Source organism: Oreochromis aureus, linkage group 9, assembly GCF_013358895.1.
Source record: "Oreochromis aureus strain Israel breed Guangdong linkage group 9, ZZ_aureus, whole genome shotgun sequence".
NCBI classification, from domain to species: Eukaryota; Metazoa; Chordata; class Actinopteri; order Cichliformes; family Cichlidae; genus Oreochromis; species Oreochromis aureus.
In genome coordinates this window covers 22,039,609-22,057,694 of record NC_052950.1, presented here as the reverse complement: position 1 = coordinate 22,057,694, position 18,086 = coordinate 22,039,609, and the positions used below count along the sequence as shown (strand labels likewise).

Sequence of the window (18,086 nt, the reverse complement as noted above, 5' to 3'; positions counted from 1 at the left end):
GTGAAAATGTGGAGCTGAAACGCTGAGAGAGAAATAGAACAAGAAACTAGAAATAGATTCAGCATAATGTGTCAAATGAATCATCGTCTTAGCTGCTGCACTGTTAACAGTAGTACCAGGAACAGCTAATATAAAGCCCTGGTAGTCACAAAAGGGTGTTGTTGCTAGCTAGTTAATATTGTTTTTTTTTTTGACTGATCATGGTGGGCCACCTGGACCAAAAATGCCAGGGCCGATTTTTTTGTCTCAGTCCAGGCCTGGTTGCAGCATTCACAAAGTAACACTCAAACACATTCTCAGACTTACCTGGTGACCACTCTGTCCTTTGTTATCCCACCCACTTATTGAGTCAGAGTACAAAGTTGGGAATACATTTCTTTACTGTTTTATCAAAAAAAAAGCCACAGATTTGTTTTACCATCATGAAGAATCACGTGGACAGAACTGGACGTAATGACATAATCCAAATACAAAGTGCACTTGCAGATATGAGCAAACATCTGACTCTAGTTACGGCTGCATGGGAATGGCATGTCTGCTTGTAAATGGCTGTGTCAACTCTTAGAACCACCGCAGAGCCTCCCTCAGGCACCAATCAAAGGCACAAACAACTTTTGTGTTCTTTGACTGAGGATTACTCAGGCAGGGCTTCAGTCACGAGTCTTGACATTACAGGTTAAACAAAGTAAGCAAGAAAACGGAGGAATTTGCAAAGACAATGAGAGCAAGTCTAATTAACTATGATTGAAAACCTTAAACCAAAGCTAGTGAGGTGACCTCAAGGTTTGGTTCTGTTTCCATGCTGAAAAAAAAGCATCACATCACACAGGCCTGTTCCATTTAACTGTATATGTCCTTATCACAGGTTTTCTCAGTTAATTAAAGGACTGATTATAGTGAAGCTGACTCTGTTAATATTAATACCCTGTTAATGTTAATATTAATAATTAATACTAAGACGCTGCATGTAAATAAAAAGTAACCACATTTGACAGCTTAATATGGAGTAATATATTAATATGATAAAATGAAATGCCTCCCCCTTATCAGGAGCCTTTACCTTTAAAGTGATTGCAGAGACTGTCTGCCCTGTGTTTTTGTCACCGTCACCAAACCGTACATCATAGCACCTCTCACTATTGGATTAGGTTTAAGAAGAAAGATCACATATCTGTGTGAACCACCAAAGCCTCCTGAAGAGTCAGCTGAATGGGAAGAACAAGCCCTGTCGGTGATTAGATGCCCTGCTGGGGTAATAACCTGGCCAAACGAGGAGATAGAAGCCACTGACATCAAGACAAGGAAGCTCCTGACCATGCATGCAGGGTTACACCCCAAGTCCACCTCCCTGAGACTGTAAGCTTAGCGGAGGTAAGGTGGCCAAGGATTAGTGAGTGTCAAAACAACCGTCCAGGATGAGACGAACACCCGAACATACTTGAGTACATCAGGAAGATGGCCACAACAGACCGCCTGTTTAGAGAATACCTCAGGCAGCAGAAACCTGAGAAAGAAGAGGAACAATGAGAAGAACCATGACGGAAGGACAGGCACCTGCACGGTATGTACCACCGGCCGATAGAGTAAGTGGCTGCCATCCAGAAATCCAACCAGTGGCTGAACAAAGCTGGACTGAAAGACAGCACAGAGAAACTAATCATGGCAGCACAGGAGCAAGCTCTGAGCACAAGATCCATAGAGGCTGAGGTCTATCACATAATTCAATTCAATTCAACCCAACAATCATATGACCCCTTATAAGCAAGCACTTTGGCGACAGTGGGAAGGAAAAACTCCCTTTTAACAGGAAGAAACCTCCGGCAGAACCAGGCTCAGGGAGGGGCGGCCATCTGCTGCGACCGGTTGGGGTGAGAGAAGGAAGACAAGATAGAAGACATGCTGTGGAAGAGAGAGATTAATAACAAATATGATTCAATGCAGAGAGGTCTATTAACACATAGTGAGTGAAAAAGGTGACTGGAAAGGAAAAACTCAATGCATCATGGGAATCCCCCGGCAGCCTACGTCTATTGCAGCATTACTAAGGGAGGATTCAGGGTCACCTGGTCCAGCCCTAACTATATGCTTTAGCAAAAAGGAAAGTTTGAAGCCTAATCTTAAAAGTAGAGATAATGTCTGTCTCCTGAATCCAAACTGGAAGCTGGTTCCATAGAAGAGGGGCCTGAAAACTGAAGGCTCTCCCTCCCATTCTACTTTTAAATACTCTAGGAACAACAAGTAAGCCTGCAGTGTGAGAGCGAAGTGCTCTAATAGGATGATATGGTACTACAAGGTCATTGAGATAAGATGGGGCCTGATTATTTAAGACCTTGTATGTGAGGAGCAGGATTTTGAATTCAATTCTGGATTTAACAGGAAGCCAGTGAAGGGAAGCCAATACAGGAGAAATATGCTCTCTCTTTCTAGTCCCTGTCAGTACTCTTGCTGCAGCATTTTGGATTAACTGAAGGCTTTTCAGAGAGTTTTTAGGACTTCCTGATAATAATGAATTACAGTAGTCCAGCCTGGAAGTAATAAATGCATGAACTAGTTTTTCAGCATCACTCTGAGACAGGATATTTCTAATTTTAGAGATGTTGCGCAAATGGAAGAAGGCAGTCCTACATATTTGTTTAATATCTGCATTGAAGGACATATGCTGGTCAAAAATCACTCCAAGGCTCCTCACAGTGTTACTGGAGGCCAAGGTAATGCCATCCAGAGTAAGAATTTGGTTAGATACCATATTTCTAAGATTTTCAGGGCCGAATACAATGACCTCAGTTTTATCTGAATTAAGGAGCAGAAAGTTAGCGGCCATCCAGGTCTTTATGTCTTTAAGACATTCCTGCACCAGGCAAGAAGCCCCTGAGAACTGGCTCCAGCAGATCCCAGGAACACATCGGAGATCTCTGTCCAAAAAAGTGCAGTCATAGGATCTGACCAGCTCCCAGGCCTCAGGTAGAGGAGCCGAACTTGAAGAATAAAGACCGCCCCGCAGGGTGAGTGGGATGTTATTTTAAATTCTCTCTCTCTATATATATATATAGTGAGAGAGAGAGAGAGAGAGAGAGAGAGAGAGAGAGAGAGAGTGTGTGTGTGTGTGTGTGTGTGTGTGTGTGTGTGTGTTAAGGTATTCATCACACAGAACCATATGCAGTATTTTATTGGATAAAAAATATTGATTCATTCGTATTTTTATTGCTTTAATCCTGCAGTGAGAGATTTTTTTAATTTAAAGTTCATTGCTCAGACTGAGCAATATATATAAAGTTTTTGTTGATTCAAAGAATCAATCAATTAATGACTTTGGTACAGTACCACCGGCATTCGAGATGGGTTCTTCTTCTTCTTCGCATTTTCCAGAGCGATCCAGTGGGCTGGATTGGACTATTAGCCGAGTCTATTCTGGTCGCTGAGCCTTAAGTTTCACGCCCCTGGTTTAGAGGAATGTTTCCTCAGTTTTGTCAAAAGTTGTTCTTTAACTTGTCTGGAAAATTCTGCTGAACATGATCAAGCTTGGACTCTGGTTTGATAACTAAAGGGTCCACTCTGAAAGTGAGTGTATTATATTGAATTTATATGTGATTATTCATTTTGAATCATATTTAGACACTACAACGGGTCATACAAATAACAAGTTGCTAATTAGTTACTGGATTGTGCATTCAGTTGAATCAAATGTTGACTATGTTTGCAAGCATCATATTCGATTAATATTATCATCCCATATATTGCACAGTGGGCCAGTGGCACCCCATGAGAATGCTGTTGGTACACCCCTGTTTATCCAGTTGCACATTAAAATGTCTTTGTCCAGCAGGTGGCAGTGTATGTCTTTGTAAGTTTACCCGTTTATGCTGCGTAAGCCCAAGTGTCTTCAAAGCAAGTTTAATGTGCAACATAGAAGCATTTATGAGACCAACCCCCCTGACATGCGTAGGTGTATATGATTGTTTTACTATGTGATTGCCCTCCAGGGTCCAGTTAGATTTACTTTCTTTTACGGTGGTGAACTGATTATTCATCTCTACCCAACCACCTACCCTGCCGTCATAAAAAGCCAGATTTATACTTGGCGGTGACGTCACGGCCGGGATGCCAGGCCCACGTGCGGGCAGCAGTGGGTTCCAGCCTCTGGGAGGGTCGAAAAGCAGTCGGACTGCCCCAGCACAGGCGCAGTGAAATCAAACACGACGCCGTCGGAAACTCATAATCCAGCCGGGCTGCTCCGGATTATCGCGTCTTCTTCTTCTTTTTTTAAAAATCCGAATCTCCACCTCGGTTCGTCCCACTCCCCTCCTTTTTTTTTTTTACTTAAATTACCAGCTGTTTGATGTCACCTCTCGTCCCCCCTCTCCTCTCCACCCCCTCGATGATGATGATTTGCGAGGAAGATGCGCCGGTGTGAGATTTCCATTGACCTTCGGATCCTCTCAGCAGCACCACAGCCTCGTGAAGCGCAGCCGCTACCGGAGCGCCCCGGCTCCTCCCGCCGTCGCTGCCCCACTTAACCCCCCCTCCAACGGCAGAAACACAGGTGCTCCGACTGCCTCTCCTCGCCGCTAATCTTCTGCTTTTTCCTCCTCATCAATCAAGACCGAGGCAGATGCTCCTCGCTCTGTCATCCCGGCTTGTACTATGGTGGAGTTTCCATCTCTCAGCCCTTACTGGCCTCTCATCCGCTTTTTGGTGCCTTTGGCTATCACCAATGTTGCCATCGACCTCGGAGAACAGGTAACGGCTCCGGCTGGCTTGTTTTCAGGTTACGGGAGGGGAGGGGGGTAGGAAGACTTACGGCACCGCAGCTTTGGCTTCGCTAGCGGCGGCTAACGGCCGTTTTATTACTCCGCCGCTGTGAGGGGGAGAGTGCTTCGGTGTGTCAACTAGCATCTTTTATTTATTTATTTATTTTGCCTTTAAAAAAAAAAAAATGGCTCCAGAAAACACCGACACCGCTTCCCCGAGCTGACACCAATCATTTCGAGTCTCCTTTAGCCCGGAAAAAACGGCTGGTTTGGGGCTTCAACTGCGGCTAGCTTAGCCGTGAGGGGTGCCGTGCATGTGACTGTCGAGACATCCATTAGGTTTATGTACATTATTTAGCAAAAGAGGCGGATCTCACACTCACACGAAGGGCCTTATGTTTTTTTTCCTTCTTCCTTTTTTTTTTATTCTGGAAAAAAAACAATGTCGCCATTGCTGCCGTGAAACGCACTGAGCTGTCAGTGTTATTAACAGCACGCTCCTTTCCTGTCATTTATCAGTAAATCTGATCCACTTGCAGATGATAGAGAACGGATTAAAACGCACCCAGCATTTTCCTTTGTCATATTTCCTGTTTGGACATTTCCTTCTTTCTTAGCCAAATGACTGATCTCATGGCTGCTTTTTACCCCAGAGAGCCTGTGCAGATAGTGTGAGAATTAAAAACACACGCACATAGAGGCTTGTAGATGTCAGGATTAAGCTTATGTAATGGCTCTGTAAATAGCACAGAGTCCTGCAAAAAGAGAAAGCAGCTGTAGTTGTGTTTTCTCAGGGTGACTGTGTGTTATCGCTTGTAAAGGACAGGCATATATTCCTTTGTTTTGTTGTGTGTTTTACTTATTTTTTTTTTTATTGAAGGACGGTTAAGGGCTGTGTTGCTGTCTGGCTAGAGATAAAGTTAGACCAAGTCACGCTCATGCGGGCTGGTCATGCCTCACGTGCTGTCTCACCTCTTCCTCTCCCCTCCCTCCCTCCATGCCATATCTTTTCCAGGCCCTCAACAGGGGCATAGCCACAGTCAAAGAGGATGCAGTGGAAATGCTGGCCAGCTATGGTCTGGCCTACTCCCTGATGAAGTTCTTCACCGGCCCAATGAGTGACTTCAAGAATGTGGGCTTGGTGTTTGTCAACAGCAAGCGGGACCGGAGGAAGGCTGTGTTCTGCATGGTGGCGGCCGGGGTCATCGCATTCATCCTGCATATCTTGATAGGTGTGTTTAAGGGTTGTTTGTGGACGCCTGATGACACGCTGTGCTTAAACCGCATCCTAAAAATGCGACGTTTTGGTGTTTGTGTGTGTGTACGCGCCAGACCTAAAGACTTCATTACTGCAGCTTTCACAAAACAATCGAGCGTGGGAAGAAATTGTCTCACTAACCTCTTCTCACCCACCTGTGGCCCCCTTCCCCTTTTCTCCTGCAGCATACACAGATTTAGGATACTACATTATTAATAAGCTCCACCATGTGGATGAATCTGTGGGGCACAAGACAAGGAAGGCCTTCTTGTACCTGGCTGCGTTCCCTTTGTTGGATGCAATGGTAAGCATGGGTTTAAACGTACCAGGCAGGTTTTAATCAACTTTGTGCTGTTTTCCACAACACACCAATATGCAGCCCGGCTGCGATCAGAAAAATGGGCAAAATGCCGCTTTGTGTCTTGGGCTGATCTCTCTTTATTGTTTGAAGGCATGGATTCACGCAGGGATCCTTCTCAAGCACAAGTACAGCGTTATCGTCGGCTCTGCATCCATCTCTGACGTCGTGGCTCAGGTGACGAGATACACCCGCGTTCGCTTTCAATCAAACTTTAATTCACCCGTGAGTGTGTTACGTGATCCCTCTCCTCTCCCGCAGATCGTCTTCGTGGCCATTCTCCTGCACAGTAACCTGGAATGTGTGGAGCCCTTACTCATCCCGATACTTTCTCTGTATATGGGTGCTTTGGTTCGTTTCAGCATCGTCGGGCTGGGTTACTACTGCAACATCCACGACAACATCCCGGACTCCAGCGGGCTTGACGTGGGGGTATGTGCTGATCTTTTTCTTTCTTTCTTTTTTTTTTTTCTTGCATGTTTTGTAATAATAAAACTAGTCTCAAGCACATCTCCTCTCTCTGTCCCTGCAGGGCGACGCCACCATCAAAAAGATGCTGAGTTTCTGGTGGCCTCTCGCCCTCATCCTGGCCACTCAGCGCATCAGTCGACCCATCGTCAACCTCTTTGTGTCTCGTGACCTCAAGGGCACCACTGATGCCACAGAGGTGAGCGTATCACTCGTGTTTATTGTATTTCTTTTAATTACGAACCTGCTGCAAACTGCTTCATATGGTGCTATTCTATGCTAATTGTGTGATGCTTTCACAGGATCGTAAAGAGAGACTTTCGCAGTCTAATCCCCCCCCCCCTCAAGTTACTGCAGATGTAAAGCTAACAAACTCCCTCTGGAGCTTTCTGGCTTACAGAGATCCCCAACTACTAGAGACAATACAAAGCTGTTTACCAGAATGAACTGGAAATCATTGACAACACTGGCTGCCAGTGGTTTGGGTGATTCACCATGTACATGTGAAACTCAGGGCTTCATAACACTGAGTGAAAACATTCCTCCATGGCTGTACTGTTCGCTGCCCATTGTTGTTCGGGACACAATAACAAGCTCAAGGCCGGTCGTAAACTTTTTCAAAACACGAACGCTGCTGGGAAAGTGAGAGACGCATGTGCTCCTCTCGTGCCGGCTATTGTTAGGCCTCTATCATTAATTTAGCCGTGTGTGTGGCGCAGGTGGTATTTTCAGCACTAGCGCCGATGTGCTGATGACTTCTAGCTGTCGTGTCTTTGTCATTCCAGGCCGTTGCCGTGCTCACAGCCACATACCCGGTAGGCCACATGCCCTACGGTTGGCTGACTGAACTGAGAGCAGTGTACCCAGCCTTTGACAAGGTAGCTCAGACTGTCCCTGCTAGTGTTTACAGTAGAAATAAGTTTGCTTTTTGTCTATAACACTAATGAGCTTCTCTCACTGGTAGAACAATCCCAGCAACAAGCTCAACGCTGGCAGCCTTGTCACCAAGTCGCATATTAAGAAGTTTACATTCTGCTGTCTGGCGCTGTCACTCACGGTAAGATCTCGCACTCTTTCTTTCTTTCTTTCTTTCGGGGCGGGGGGGGGGGGGCACTGTGCAGAAATCTTGAGCCACCCCTCATTTCTTCGTATTTTGCTTCCAAGGAGCCAGACTTGTAATTTCACCAGGCTTTCTGAAGGGTTTGTTTGTTTGTTTGTTTGTTTGGGTTTTGGCTGCATTTTCTTTTCTTTTTAAATCATTTTCAGTCCAGTCCTTGTACCTGACCATTTTCACAGGAATGTTAAGCCACTTGACACTTAGCTATAAATCACTCAAGTATGAAAAGGCACCAAACTCAACAAACTCGTTGTGTCTAAACATAACGGACTGCTTAGCAAACAACTAATGCTAGATTCTGTTACTAGCAGCCTGTCACGAAACATCATTTATTCCGGTGCTTTAAGTTAAATATATGAAAAATGGCAAAGATGACACAGTTAGACAGAATTTTTTTTCCACCAACAAGAACGCTCACAATCAGCTATAAGCTGAAAGCTCTGCCAAAATTTGAGGAAATTGGCCAAGTGAAGGACAAAGGAAGTGTCGTCTAGTAAAGACCTGACACAAGATCTACATCTGACCCTCCAGTTGATCCATCTGTCGTTCACTACACCCTCATCAGAAGTGGTCTCAGAAAAGACCGAGGTCTGTTAACAAGAGTTCATTAGAATTGAACAGACTCTGTTTCTGTCTTATATACTGTATTTCCACATGTGTTTGCATTGGTTTCAATTAATCGCTGCAGCTATTTCTCATTTTCCTCTCAAAATATAAAGAAAAGAAAGGCGACTTCTGATTTTTGCACACAGTATTTTTTTTGTTGTTGTTTTTAGCTCAAATACCAGAAACAAAAAAAGCACCTAGTTGCTCTGCAGGCGTTGCTGTAATTTAGCCCCACTATTACTCAAACCTGTTGCCTCACATTTCTAACTGATAGCTTGTATTGAGTTCCAGTGTGTGAGGTGCTGTTTGCTGATCTGACCTCTCCTGTTAGCTGATCATTACTGTGCTCCTAGCCCAAGCCAGGTATTCCTGTTTCACACACGGAAAACATGCAAATCTGTATGGCAGCATTTCCTGATGTTGTCTTTCAAAGACTAATCTTGAATCTGAAGGTGCAAAAATCACTAACCTTTGCGGGGGGGTGGGGTGGGGGGTTTGTTGTTGTTTTTTTTGGTTTGGTTTTTTTTGCCCTGAAGGAAAAAAGTCTTGGCAGCCGCCTGCCTTGTTTGCCTACTTTTAATCTTGCCTCATCACGGATTAAAGATGCTGTCAGTCAGACCAACATGACCAACAAAACCGGTTCAGTGCAGAAACATGTTCAACATGGCTTTTGCATGCCTCTAACCCTGTTTGGGTTAGAGGCATGTACACTAAGGTTCAGAGTGATCGAGTTTTTATGACTCAGATGTACTCTTCCTTCGCTGTGCTGTCTTGGTTTCAGGTTGCAGGGAGACACATTAGGGTGGAATTTGTGAGGAGGCTAAGGGCCTATATTTATTTATTTATTTTTTGTCCCAGTCCCACCCAAGTTTTGAGAGCATCACAAAATGGACATTCACATAAAACATGTCATTTAACACATTTCAAAAACCCCTTGCAGGTATGCTTTCCTGCTACATAATGAGTGCTCCTGCGTAATTATGCACGCTGCTGCGCACTGTTTCTGTTTCTCTGCTAAATGTTTGGACAGTTATGCCTTTAAATCAGCAAGAATGCTCTTCCTGCTCATATTCGCCTTCTGTTCGGTATTAATGCGACGAGTGAGAATGAGCTTTTTCTTCAGTCAGATGTCCTAACGGCTTGAATAAGAAAAACAGGAAGTTTGTGGCAAAGGTTGGATCTTTTTTAAGGAGGAGGAGGAGGAGGAGAAGAATGGCACACCAGATGTGGAATCCCAGAGCTGTAAACATCTATGTGAGGGTGTGAGCTCGGCACAGCACCACAGGCAGATAGGTACGGCCTGTTGTGCTTTGTTGAAAACAAGCCCTCATGCTAGGACTTGTTTTAATTACGTATGCAGGAAACGCAGCACAGTGAAAACAACGGGAGGAGGTAGACAAGGCGTATCTGAGGAGGGGAATGACTAACCTTATGTAACGGATAATTTCATCTTATGCAAAGAGACCTTGCTGGGGTGTCTCACCTTGTTTAGAGAAACCACGGTTGAGTCAGGGGAGATTGGCGGCTTCGCTCGCTCCAGAGAAATTGCTCGCCTCAAAATTTTTTAGCTAAAGTAATGATAACTGGTGAGGTGACTCCAGGTGAAATCATCAAAAGAAGTAATCCTCACCCAAACTTTGGTTCAGAGGATCAGAAATCAGAAACTTCCTGCGATGTTGAAAATACTGGAGAGCATTGTGTCTTATTATGTCTCCTTCACTCTTATTTTTTAAATTTTTTTTTAATGTGGGACACAAACCCAAACAGCCATTAATCAAAGAAAAGCACCACGATGGAGAGCCACAGGCTTAAAGTGATGCACAGATAAACAGTGATTTAAATAAACTGGACGCAACGCGTTGCAGTGATGGTGGGATTAATCGTCATTCATTTTCAGATTAGCCCACATGAGAAAGACCTGAGTGGGAGAATCTGGGTAGGTGGGTGCTGAGCTGGTGGCAGGTTTGAGCGATCGCAACTGCTGAAACATCAGGTGTTGTTCTGTGTGGGTTCTTTTTACTATTTGAAGTGGTTTTACTGGGCAAGAAAATGGATTTGATCTTACACTTTTGACAATTTTTAAAATTTTTGTGAAGGTGTGTAGGGAGAAATATCATGACTGACTATGAAAGGCTCCATTTAACATGCCAGTGAACAGAAAAGTGACTTTTTACTTGTTCTTTGCCATAAGTGAGCTGAGTCAAATGCTGCTGACTGAGAGCAATTATCACTGACCACAGAACCTAACTAAATTATAAAATTGTTGCCTTATAACTTTAATTTAAAAGCCTCCAGACTGAGCCCCTTTCGTGTGTAAAAAGTTAGGACTTTATAATCCAGTCGGCAACTTGGGGTGTAATTTCACAACATTTACCGTGTAATTCTTCTGAATGTGGAGGTGTAATTTTCAGTGCCTAAAAAGACTAAACAGTAGTTTTGGTAAAAAGAAGTGACAATGAGTAGCTTTTTTTTTTTATTCATTAAGTTGGAGAAAAAAAAAAGTCCTCCCTTCTTCTTGAGTTTTCACAGCCATCCGCTGCACTGCATGTTTAACATTCTGGCTATGTAGTATTAATAATGTAATATTGAAACTTCTGGTTCCACCACAGAGTGCACCACACAGGACTGGAGTTTAAACCCAGAGTTCACTGCATTTCTGTGACGGCGGGATTAATCATCATTCATTTTCAGATTAGATGGCATAAGAGAGACCTGACGAGAGAATCTGGGTCGGTGGGTGCTGAAGTAGAGGCAGGTTTACAGAGCGATGAAGGGTAGAGCAGTAACAGGTGTTTTTTCAGCTGGTGTTGCATTTTACATTTATCTGTTGAGACTAGTTTAGAGTGATAAGATGGGAAAAATCACTCTAAGCTAGTGTGTTAGGCCTGTGACAACCTTGCGACCTGTCCAGAGTGCACCTCACATCAGAAGGCTTGAGTCCCTTCCCATGAGCCTGAATTAGATAAGTGGATAAAAATTGACAGTTTTCACCAGTGGGTTAACTCTGTGGGGATTGAGCCCTACTGGAGATATTTATTGTATGTGATTATATCGTTCTGCTTTCCATTTGTCAACTGTTTCAAAGTGTGGATCACCACCTCACCCAGCAAGGCCAAATTTGTGTACGAGGAAGCTGGAATGCCCAGCAGAATTAATAGTCTGTTCTCCACTTATTCAGGTTTCAGAGAGGGCTAGGATGACAGCATGTGACAGGAAGTAGTTACACAAAGCAGCAGGGAAGCAAGCAGAGGTGAGCGAGGACTCCTGGAAGGTCTGGGTGCTTTGCATAAGGCATAAGGCTTCACCCATCCTTTTTAAAGGACGGCAGGAAGAGTAGACTCAGCACGTGATGATTAAATATGACACCAGGTGATCGAGTGTTGCATTTTATTTACATGCTGGTTGCCAGATGATCAGATCATCAGTGTTTTGTTCCAAGTTGAGACATTTCAGGAATCCTGAAAAACAGCTCTTGGTCCTGGAGGATGGTGAGTACTTGTAGTTGGTAACAAATGGAGGTGGCTGTGACTTAGTCAAAACTTGAATGCCTCATCTGCAGAGGAGTGAACTATGAAGAAAATTTGACAAGGCTAGACTTTTTAGACAAAACATTAAAAACCCGGTCAGCGATAACCACGGGCGTGATAGGCAGAAAGCTGATAACAGGCTGTTTCGGGCTCTGAGCCCGCTCACCTAAAAGGGGGGGTTGTCTGTTTTGCCATTTCTCTCGTCATCTGCACAAAAATCAGTCAACCGAGTGCAGCCTGCTACAATTAATTTACCAGAGGAGCTGGTGTTAAAGATCTATGAAGGTAAAAAAATAACAGAAAAGCAACACTGGTGCAGGGAAAAGTCCTTTTATGGTTTTTGTTTGTTTTGTTTTGTTTTTGTTTTTTTTAATCTTGCAAATGCATTTCTGTTCAGTTCCTAACACATTCTGGCACAGCAGAGCTCTAAATCTTTACAGTGATGCGTCTAAACGTTCATGCATTCATCAGATGCCAGCAGACTGGAACCAAGCATAAAAAGATTTATTTTCTGCATGTGAATTCGTTTGACTGTGCAGTGCATTTTGCAGCACTGTACAGCATCCTTCTGGTGTGACGTGGATTCAGCTCAACAGGTTGCATGTTGCAATCTGCATGACCTTTAAGGCATGCTTTAAGCTGAAAGAATCACTGAACACACACGACCTGTTCCCAGACCACGGTATGTGCACAGCATTAGCCGCTGTGATGACCTGCAACATTAAAGAGAGCGCTTGTGTTGTGACACTGAATACCCTGGCTTTAGGCTCAACATACCTCCCTCACTCATTAATCTCTCTTTATAGAAGAGCCCCTCTGATCTTAGTCCAAGTGCGGCATGCAGAGAAACTGTCTTTACAGTTCGAAACAAAGCGATGTATTATTCATGTTCAGATCAGTTTGCTGTCCCGTTTAACACTATTAATGCTCCGCTCGCAGGGTAATTGCTTTGAGATGGCTACAGTAATGTTGCACGTGCTTCGGAAACACCTTCTAGGAACAATAACGCCGTCCGTCATGCGCTCGCTCGCTCGCTTGTTTTGTGGGAGCTTCAAAGGGGCCCGCGTCCGGTCCGAAGCCCCTCGAGCTAATGAACTAATGAAATCTAATGAGGCATAGCGGGGGATAAATTAATTTAGTCTTTGTTCGTTTCCTGCACAGCTTTGCTTTGTGGTGTTTTGGAGTCCTCATGTGTCAGAGAAGATCCTGGTTGATGTAATTGGAGTGGACGATAGTTTCGCTAAGCTGTGCGTGGTCCCACTCAGGATTTTCTCCTTTTTCCCCCTGCCAGGTAAGACGCACCTTTTTTCTCTTTCAGCTTCATTTTTGCTTCCAGCTGTGGTTTTTACTGGTGTTTTGCTCGGACAACTGAGGCAGTGTTTCTGTTTTCTGTGTGTTTGCAGTGACGGTTCGGGCTCATTTGACTGGATGGCTCATGACCCTGAAAAAGACCTTTGTGCTGGCCCCCAGCTCCGTTCTGCGCATCATTGTCCTCATCACCAGTCTAGTTGTGCTGCCTTATATGGGGTAAGCTGACACTTCAGAGAGCACTGAGAGGTTCACAGAGGTCAGCGCTGTGAGTCAGAATTACCGTTATGCAATACTTAGCTGCGGTTTCTCACTTTTACTCCTGATGGGCAAATTCACGTCTGTGCTGGTTCACGTTTAATTCCCGGTGATAAAAACTTAATCTGCTCCTTTTTTGTGTGTTTCAGGGTTCACGGGGCCACACTCGGGGTCGGATCCCTCCTCGCTGGTTTCATAGGGGAGTCAACAATGGTTGCCATAGCAGCCTGCTATGTTTATCGACAACAGGTGAGAACACCTGGATTGAGGTCATTCTAAACATGAGTACACACCTCTTTTTGCTTTTTTGTTTTGTTTTGTTTTGCTTTTTACAGGTCTGTGAACAGATGGTGTGTTCCTCACTAATTACAATTTTCCTGTTTAGTCATTATCCTTCCATCAAAGCTTACATGCAGGGAGAAGGCCCGGGCATTTTTATTTATCCCTGTGCATGGGCTTAAAGTGGACCTGCTATGCTTCTCCTAGCTTTCTCTCATTACTGTTGGATTACTGGTGGATGCTCACATGAAACTTGGCCAAAGTTTGAAATAACATGTTGGTGAACCACAAGCTCAGGCTTCAGACTGATCTCTGTGAGGTCAGTGACAGTGGCCATCCCTCAGGCTTCAGTCTCGCACTCCTAGAGATTAGTTAGCAACCACAGGTTGTATTCCCAGACCAGTTGGCAAGTGGCTCCTGGCAAAGACGGCGCTGCACAAAAAAAAAATATCCTCCTTGTCATTGCTTTGGTCACTAAAACACCAGAGTGGTCCGTGGTTTGTTGGGAAGATAGCAACACGTCTGCAAACGCACTGCCCTCCTGTTAAACCGGAGTATTAACAGGATGACGAGTGATTGGTCATAAGGGATCATCTGCTTGTTTGGATTTTATCTCTAATTTTGAAAATTGTAATACCTTATAATATAAAGGGCCTTGTTGTGATTTGTTTTTATTTTTAAAGCAACAAATTAAATTGAAACTGAAGTCCAATACAAACTGGAAACAGAAAGTTCACTTTCAAAATAAAAGTTTGCTGCTTGCAGGTCAAGCTCAGCTTTTACTTTGAAGGTGAATGGTTTCATTACCAAAGCAGTCCAAGGAGGTTTTTAGTGCAGAAGCATTCTTCGTGAATTTTTTTTTTTGACCTGTCAGGGAATTTTTTCCATAGCAACAAAGGTCACCGAGGGTCACGGTTTGTAGGCCTTTGTGACCGAGGCCTAAAACGGTCACCTTAGGTACAGAACTCCCGGCTACTGTTTAATGTTTCTGTTTACAAGGAGCAGCCAATCAGTAGAAAGCTTGCACAAAGGAGGAGGAGCTAAAACGACTTGTTGCAGACAGGTCGCACTAAGGGGCTGCACAGCATGATTATTATGAAGGATTATTTTGAGCTGTAAGTTATGCAAAGCTCCTCTAGCAGAATCCAAGAATAAAAAAAAATATGGAGTTGACATCATCATAAAGTGTCACCTTTTAATGTTCTGTTTGTCTTTAAAAAAAAAAAAAAAAAAAAGTAAAATTGAAAACGGTACAGCTTTAATAAACTGGTACTTGTTGTTCTGTGACTGCACCTCTCTGATTGTCAGAAATATAACATTTTCTTTGTTTATTTCAGTAAAATGTTCATTTGTAAGGGCAGCTGGTTTCAGATGAATGGTAAATGGCCTGTATTTATATAGCGCCTTATTAGTCCCTAAGGACCCCAAAGCGCTTTACATATCCAGTCATTCACCCATTCACGCACACATTCACACACTGGTGATGGCAAGCTACGTTGTAGCCACAGCCACCCTGGGGCGCACTGACAGAGGCGAGGCTGCCGGACACTGGTGCCACCGGGCCCTCTGACCACCACCAGTAGGCAACGGGTGAAGTGTCTTGCCCAAGGACACAACGACCGAGACTGTCTGAGCCGGGGCTCGAACCGGTAACCTTCCGATTACAAGGCGAACTCCCAACTCTTGAGCCACGATCGCCCCTAATGAACAACCTTGTTACACCCGGCATCATGTTGACGCAGCAAGCTGCACCGTGTTCATGTTGTATTAAAAAAAAAACGTGCATCTGAAAACATGGCGTCTCTTCCATTTAATCCATTTTAGGCAAATAAACAATCTCCAGCTTTGCTTTTTATTTTAAAGGAATATATATGCATGTCATTATGAATCAGTAGTCAGCCTGGCTTTGCATGAAGACTTGAAGGAAACAGTTGGTCTTTCCCTGTTTAAAGGAAACTAAATCTGCCTACAAGTAAGGCTAAAGCTCTCTGATTAACACCTTACAGCTCATTAATCCGCACAAAAACACCTAATTGGATAACATAACAGGCTGAGATCATAGCCAGAAAGCCGTGGTGTTTCTTGGCTAAAATGCTGTGACCTCCTGGTGTTTGAGCCAGGCAGCTTCATGGTGAAATCATTGTGCTCAGCCAAGAAATAATCAGGCACATAAACCTGCAAACTGCTGTTTTACACGGTTGTTATCCAGATTAAACAGAGATGTAAGGTGTTAATTAGAGACTTTAGCGGTGGTGCTGGATGGATTTTGTAACCTCTGGACACAGCTGGACTCACAGTGGCTTTTTTACTCTCTTTACTCTCAACACAGCAATGTTTTTTAGTTTCCATTTCCCCCGTCTGCTTTGTCCACAGAAAAACGAGATGTCCAACGAGCTGGTCGTGGAGGGTGAGAACTCGGCCCCCATGAGCGAGGTGTGCTCCAGGAATCAGATGGATGCCATCGAGGAGCTCCAGGAGGAGGACGAGGAGGAACAGGAGTGAGATCCGAGGGAGGGGAGGAGGAGCAGGAAGGTAGAGCCGAGCTCAATGTGGGACATACGGTGCTGGAGGAGAGGAGAGAGGGGACCCCGAGTATGGTTTTGGTTTCTGAGGTCCCCTCGACAGAACTGAGGTCTTCTTCTTCACGTCGACCACCTCACCATTAACGCGCACACTGTAAAGAAAGCCATGCACCTCCACGTGTTCATCCATCAATGTAAATACCGTTAGCGTCTTCCGATCTTCAGTGCTCATAATCAGCGGGGCGTAATAATCATTTTCATGTGTTGGTAAACAAGGGAAATCGACACGGGAGATCTCTTCCTCCTCAGCGGCAAGAATGGAAGCATCTGTCGAGTGGTGGTGGAGTTGCCAAAAAATACAGAGTTCTTTATGTTCTTTAATCGACGATTAAGCAGCAAGGCCTTGCTTGGATTCAGATATAGACATACTGTGGGACTTGTTGGGTTGTGCAATCGTATTTTACATACAACGGTGTACAGATTATTGTTGTTTTATATAGGTAATGCATCGTGTATATTTAATTGCCCGCGGGGGGGGGGGTCAGGAATCCCTCGTTATAATATCACTGCGTGTTTCAAAACAAACCAAAACACCCAAAAAAATAGTTATGATTGTTCTCTTTCCATGCAGTCTGGGAGTCAATCTACTTTTGTTTTGCCCAGCATTTTCCTGGTGGTATTCAGGCTGTCATATGTATTGTATATACTGTAAAGGCATTCTTATTTGGCAAATAAATTGCTTTATTAATAATCTTCATGCTTACCTGGAACTGGCTTACATTCTTTGAGTCTAATAGATACCACTGCAAAATCATGTTTGTTTGTCTCCCCCTGAAGTGGATCTGTTATACATTTCTGTCATGTACACAGTGGAGGTCCTCACAGTATAGATATACTGTACTTATTTGAAGCTTGGGCTATGTACAAGTAATCAATGAGGGTTTAAAAACTTCAAAAATTATAATTTTTTTCTTCTCTTGTGTGTTGCTAAAGTTTAACAAAGGGGGTTTCCATATAAAAGCTACCTTTGTGCCGCTTCCTCGGGAGCAGGGTCGCTCCGCATGTTTAAATTAACGGTTTTGCACAAGATGTCCCTCCTGATACAACCCCGCTGGAATGAAACCAGCAGCCTTTCACTTGTCAGATGTGTAAACAACTACATGTTATGTGGTCACACAATTTGGTTTTGTAAAATATTCCCACTTCTCTGCAAGTTTGGAGGGTTTTAATTAAAAATTCAATTTTGGTTGTGAAATAAATTTTAATCTTGTGTTTATTCCTTTAGGAAAGCCAAACTGAGTTTGTGAGAAACCGTTTTGTATGGAAGCTCATTTCTGCCACACACAAAAAAAAAACTTTCAGGCAAAATTTTCAGTTTACTGAGTCAAATGTCTAAATTTTGAGATACTTAACCTGAAATTTTAACTTGTCGATGGAAAATGTTTGTTTTTTTTCCAGTAGCATAATAAAACTTCAGAGCTCCATTTTCAGTGACCAGAGTCCAGACGGTAACTCTGTGACAGCAGAATAAAGTTTCACTCACTAGATTGCCGTCAGTATTTTCAGACAATAAAAGTTTTAAAACTGAGCTGACGTTTCAGCCTTTGTCCCCACATGAACGTCTGCTAACAGAAATA

General features: G+C 43.8%; 1 protein-coding gene across 1 annotated transcript; it reads left to right on the top strand.

Moving 5' to 3' along the window:
* The first annotated feature begins 4,079 nt into the window (after window positions 1-4,079).
* On the top strand, window positions 4,080-17,219 carry LOC116335968 (progressive ankylosis protein homolog). Its single transcript, XM_039616911.1, has 12 exons — window positions 4,080-4,737; window positions 5,764-5,980; window positions 6,192-6,310; window positions 6,458-6,541; window positions 6,626-6,796; window positions 6,897-7,031; window positions 7,618-7,710; window positions 7,797-7,889; window positions 13,244-13,373; window positions 13,486-13,609; window positions 13,798-13,897; window positions 16,301-17,219. The coding sequence occupies exons 1-12, from the start codon at window positions 4,642-4,644 to the stop codon at window positions 16,427-16,429; spliced, it is 1,491 nt and encodes a 496-aa protein (XP_039472845.1). The 5' UTR covers window positions 4,080-4,641; the 3' UTR covers window positions 16,430-17,219.
* Window positions 17,220-18,086: the final 867 nt, after the last annotated feature.

Excerpts from the sequence above, each read along its gene's own strand:
- LOC116335968 (XM_039616911.1), top strand. The coding sequence starts at position 4,642 with ATGGTGGAGTTTCCATCTCTCAGCCCTTACTGGCCTCTCATCCGCTTT. Across the intron at positions 4,738-5,763 it reads CCATCGACCTCGGAGAACAG|GCCCTCAACAGGGGCATAGC; the intron begins GTAACGGCTCCG and ends TATCTTTTCCAG. Across the intron at positions 7,711-7,796 it reads TGTACCCAGCCTTTGACAAG|AACAATCCCAGCAACAAGCT; the intron begins GTAGCTCAGACT and ends TCTCACTGGTAG.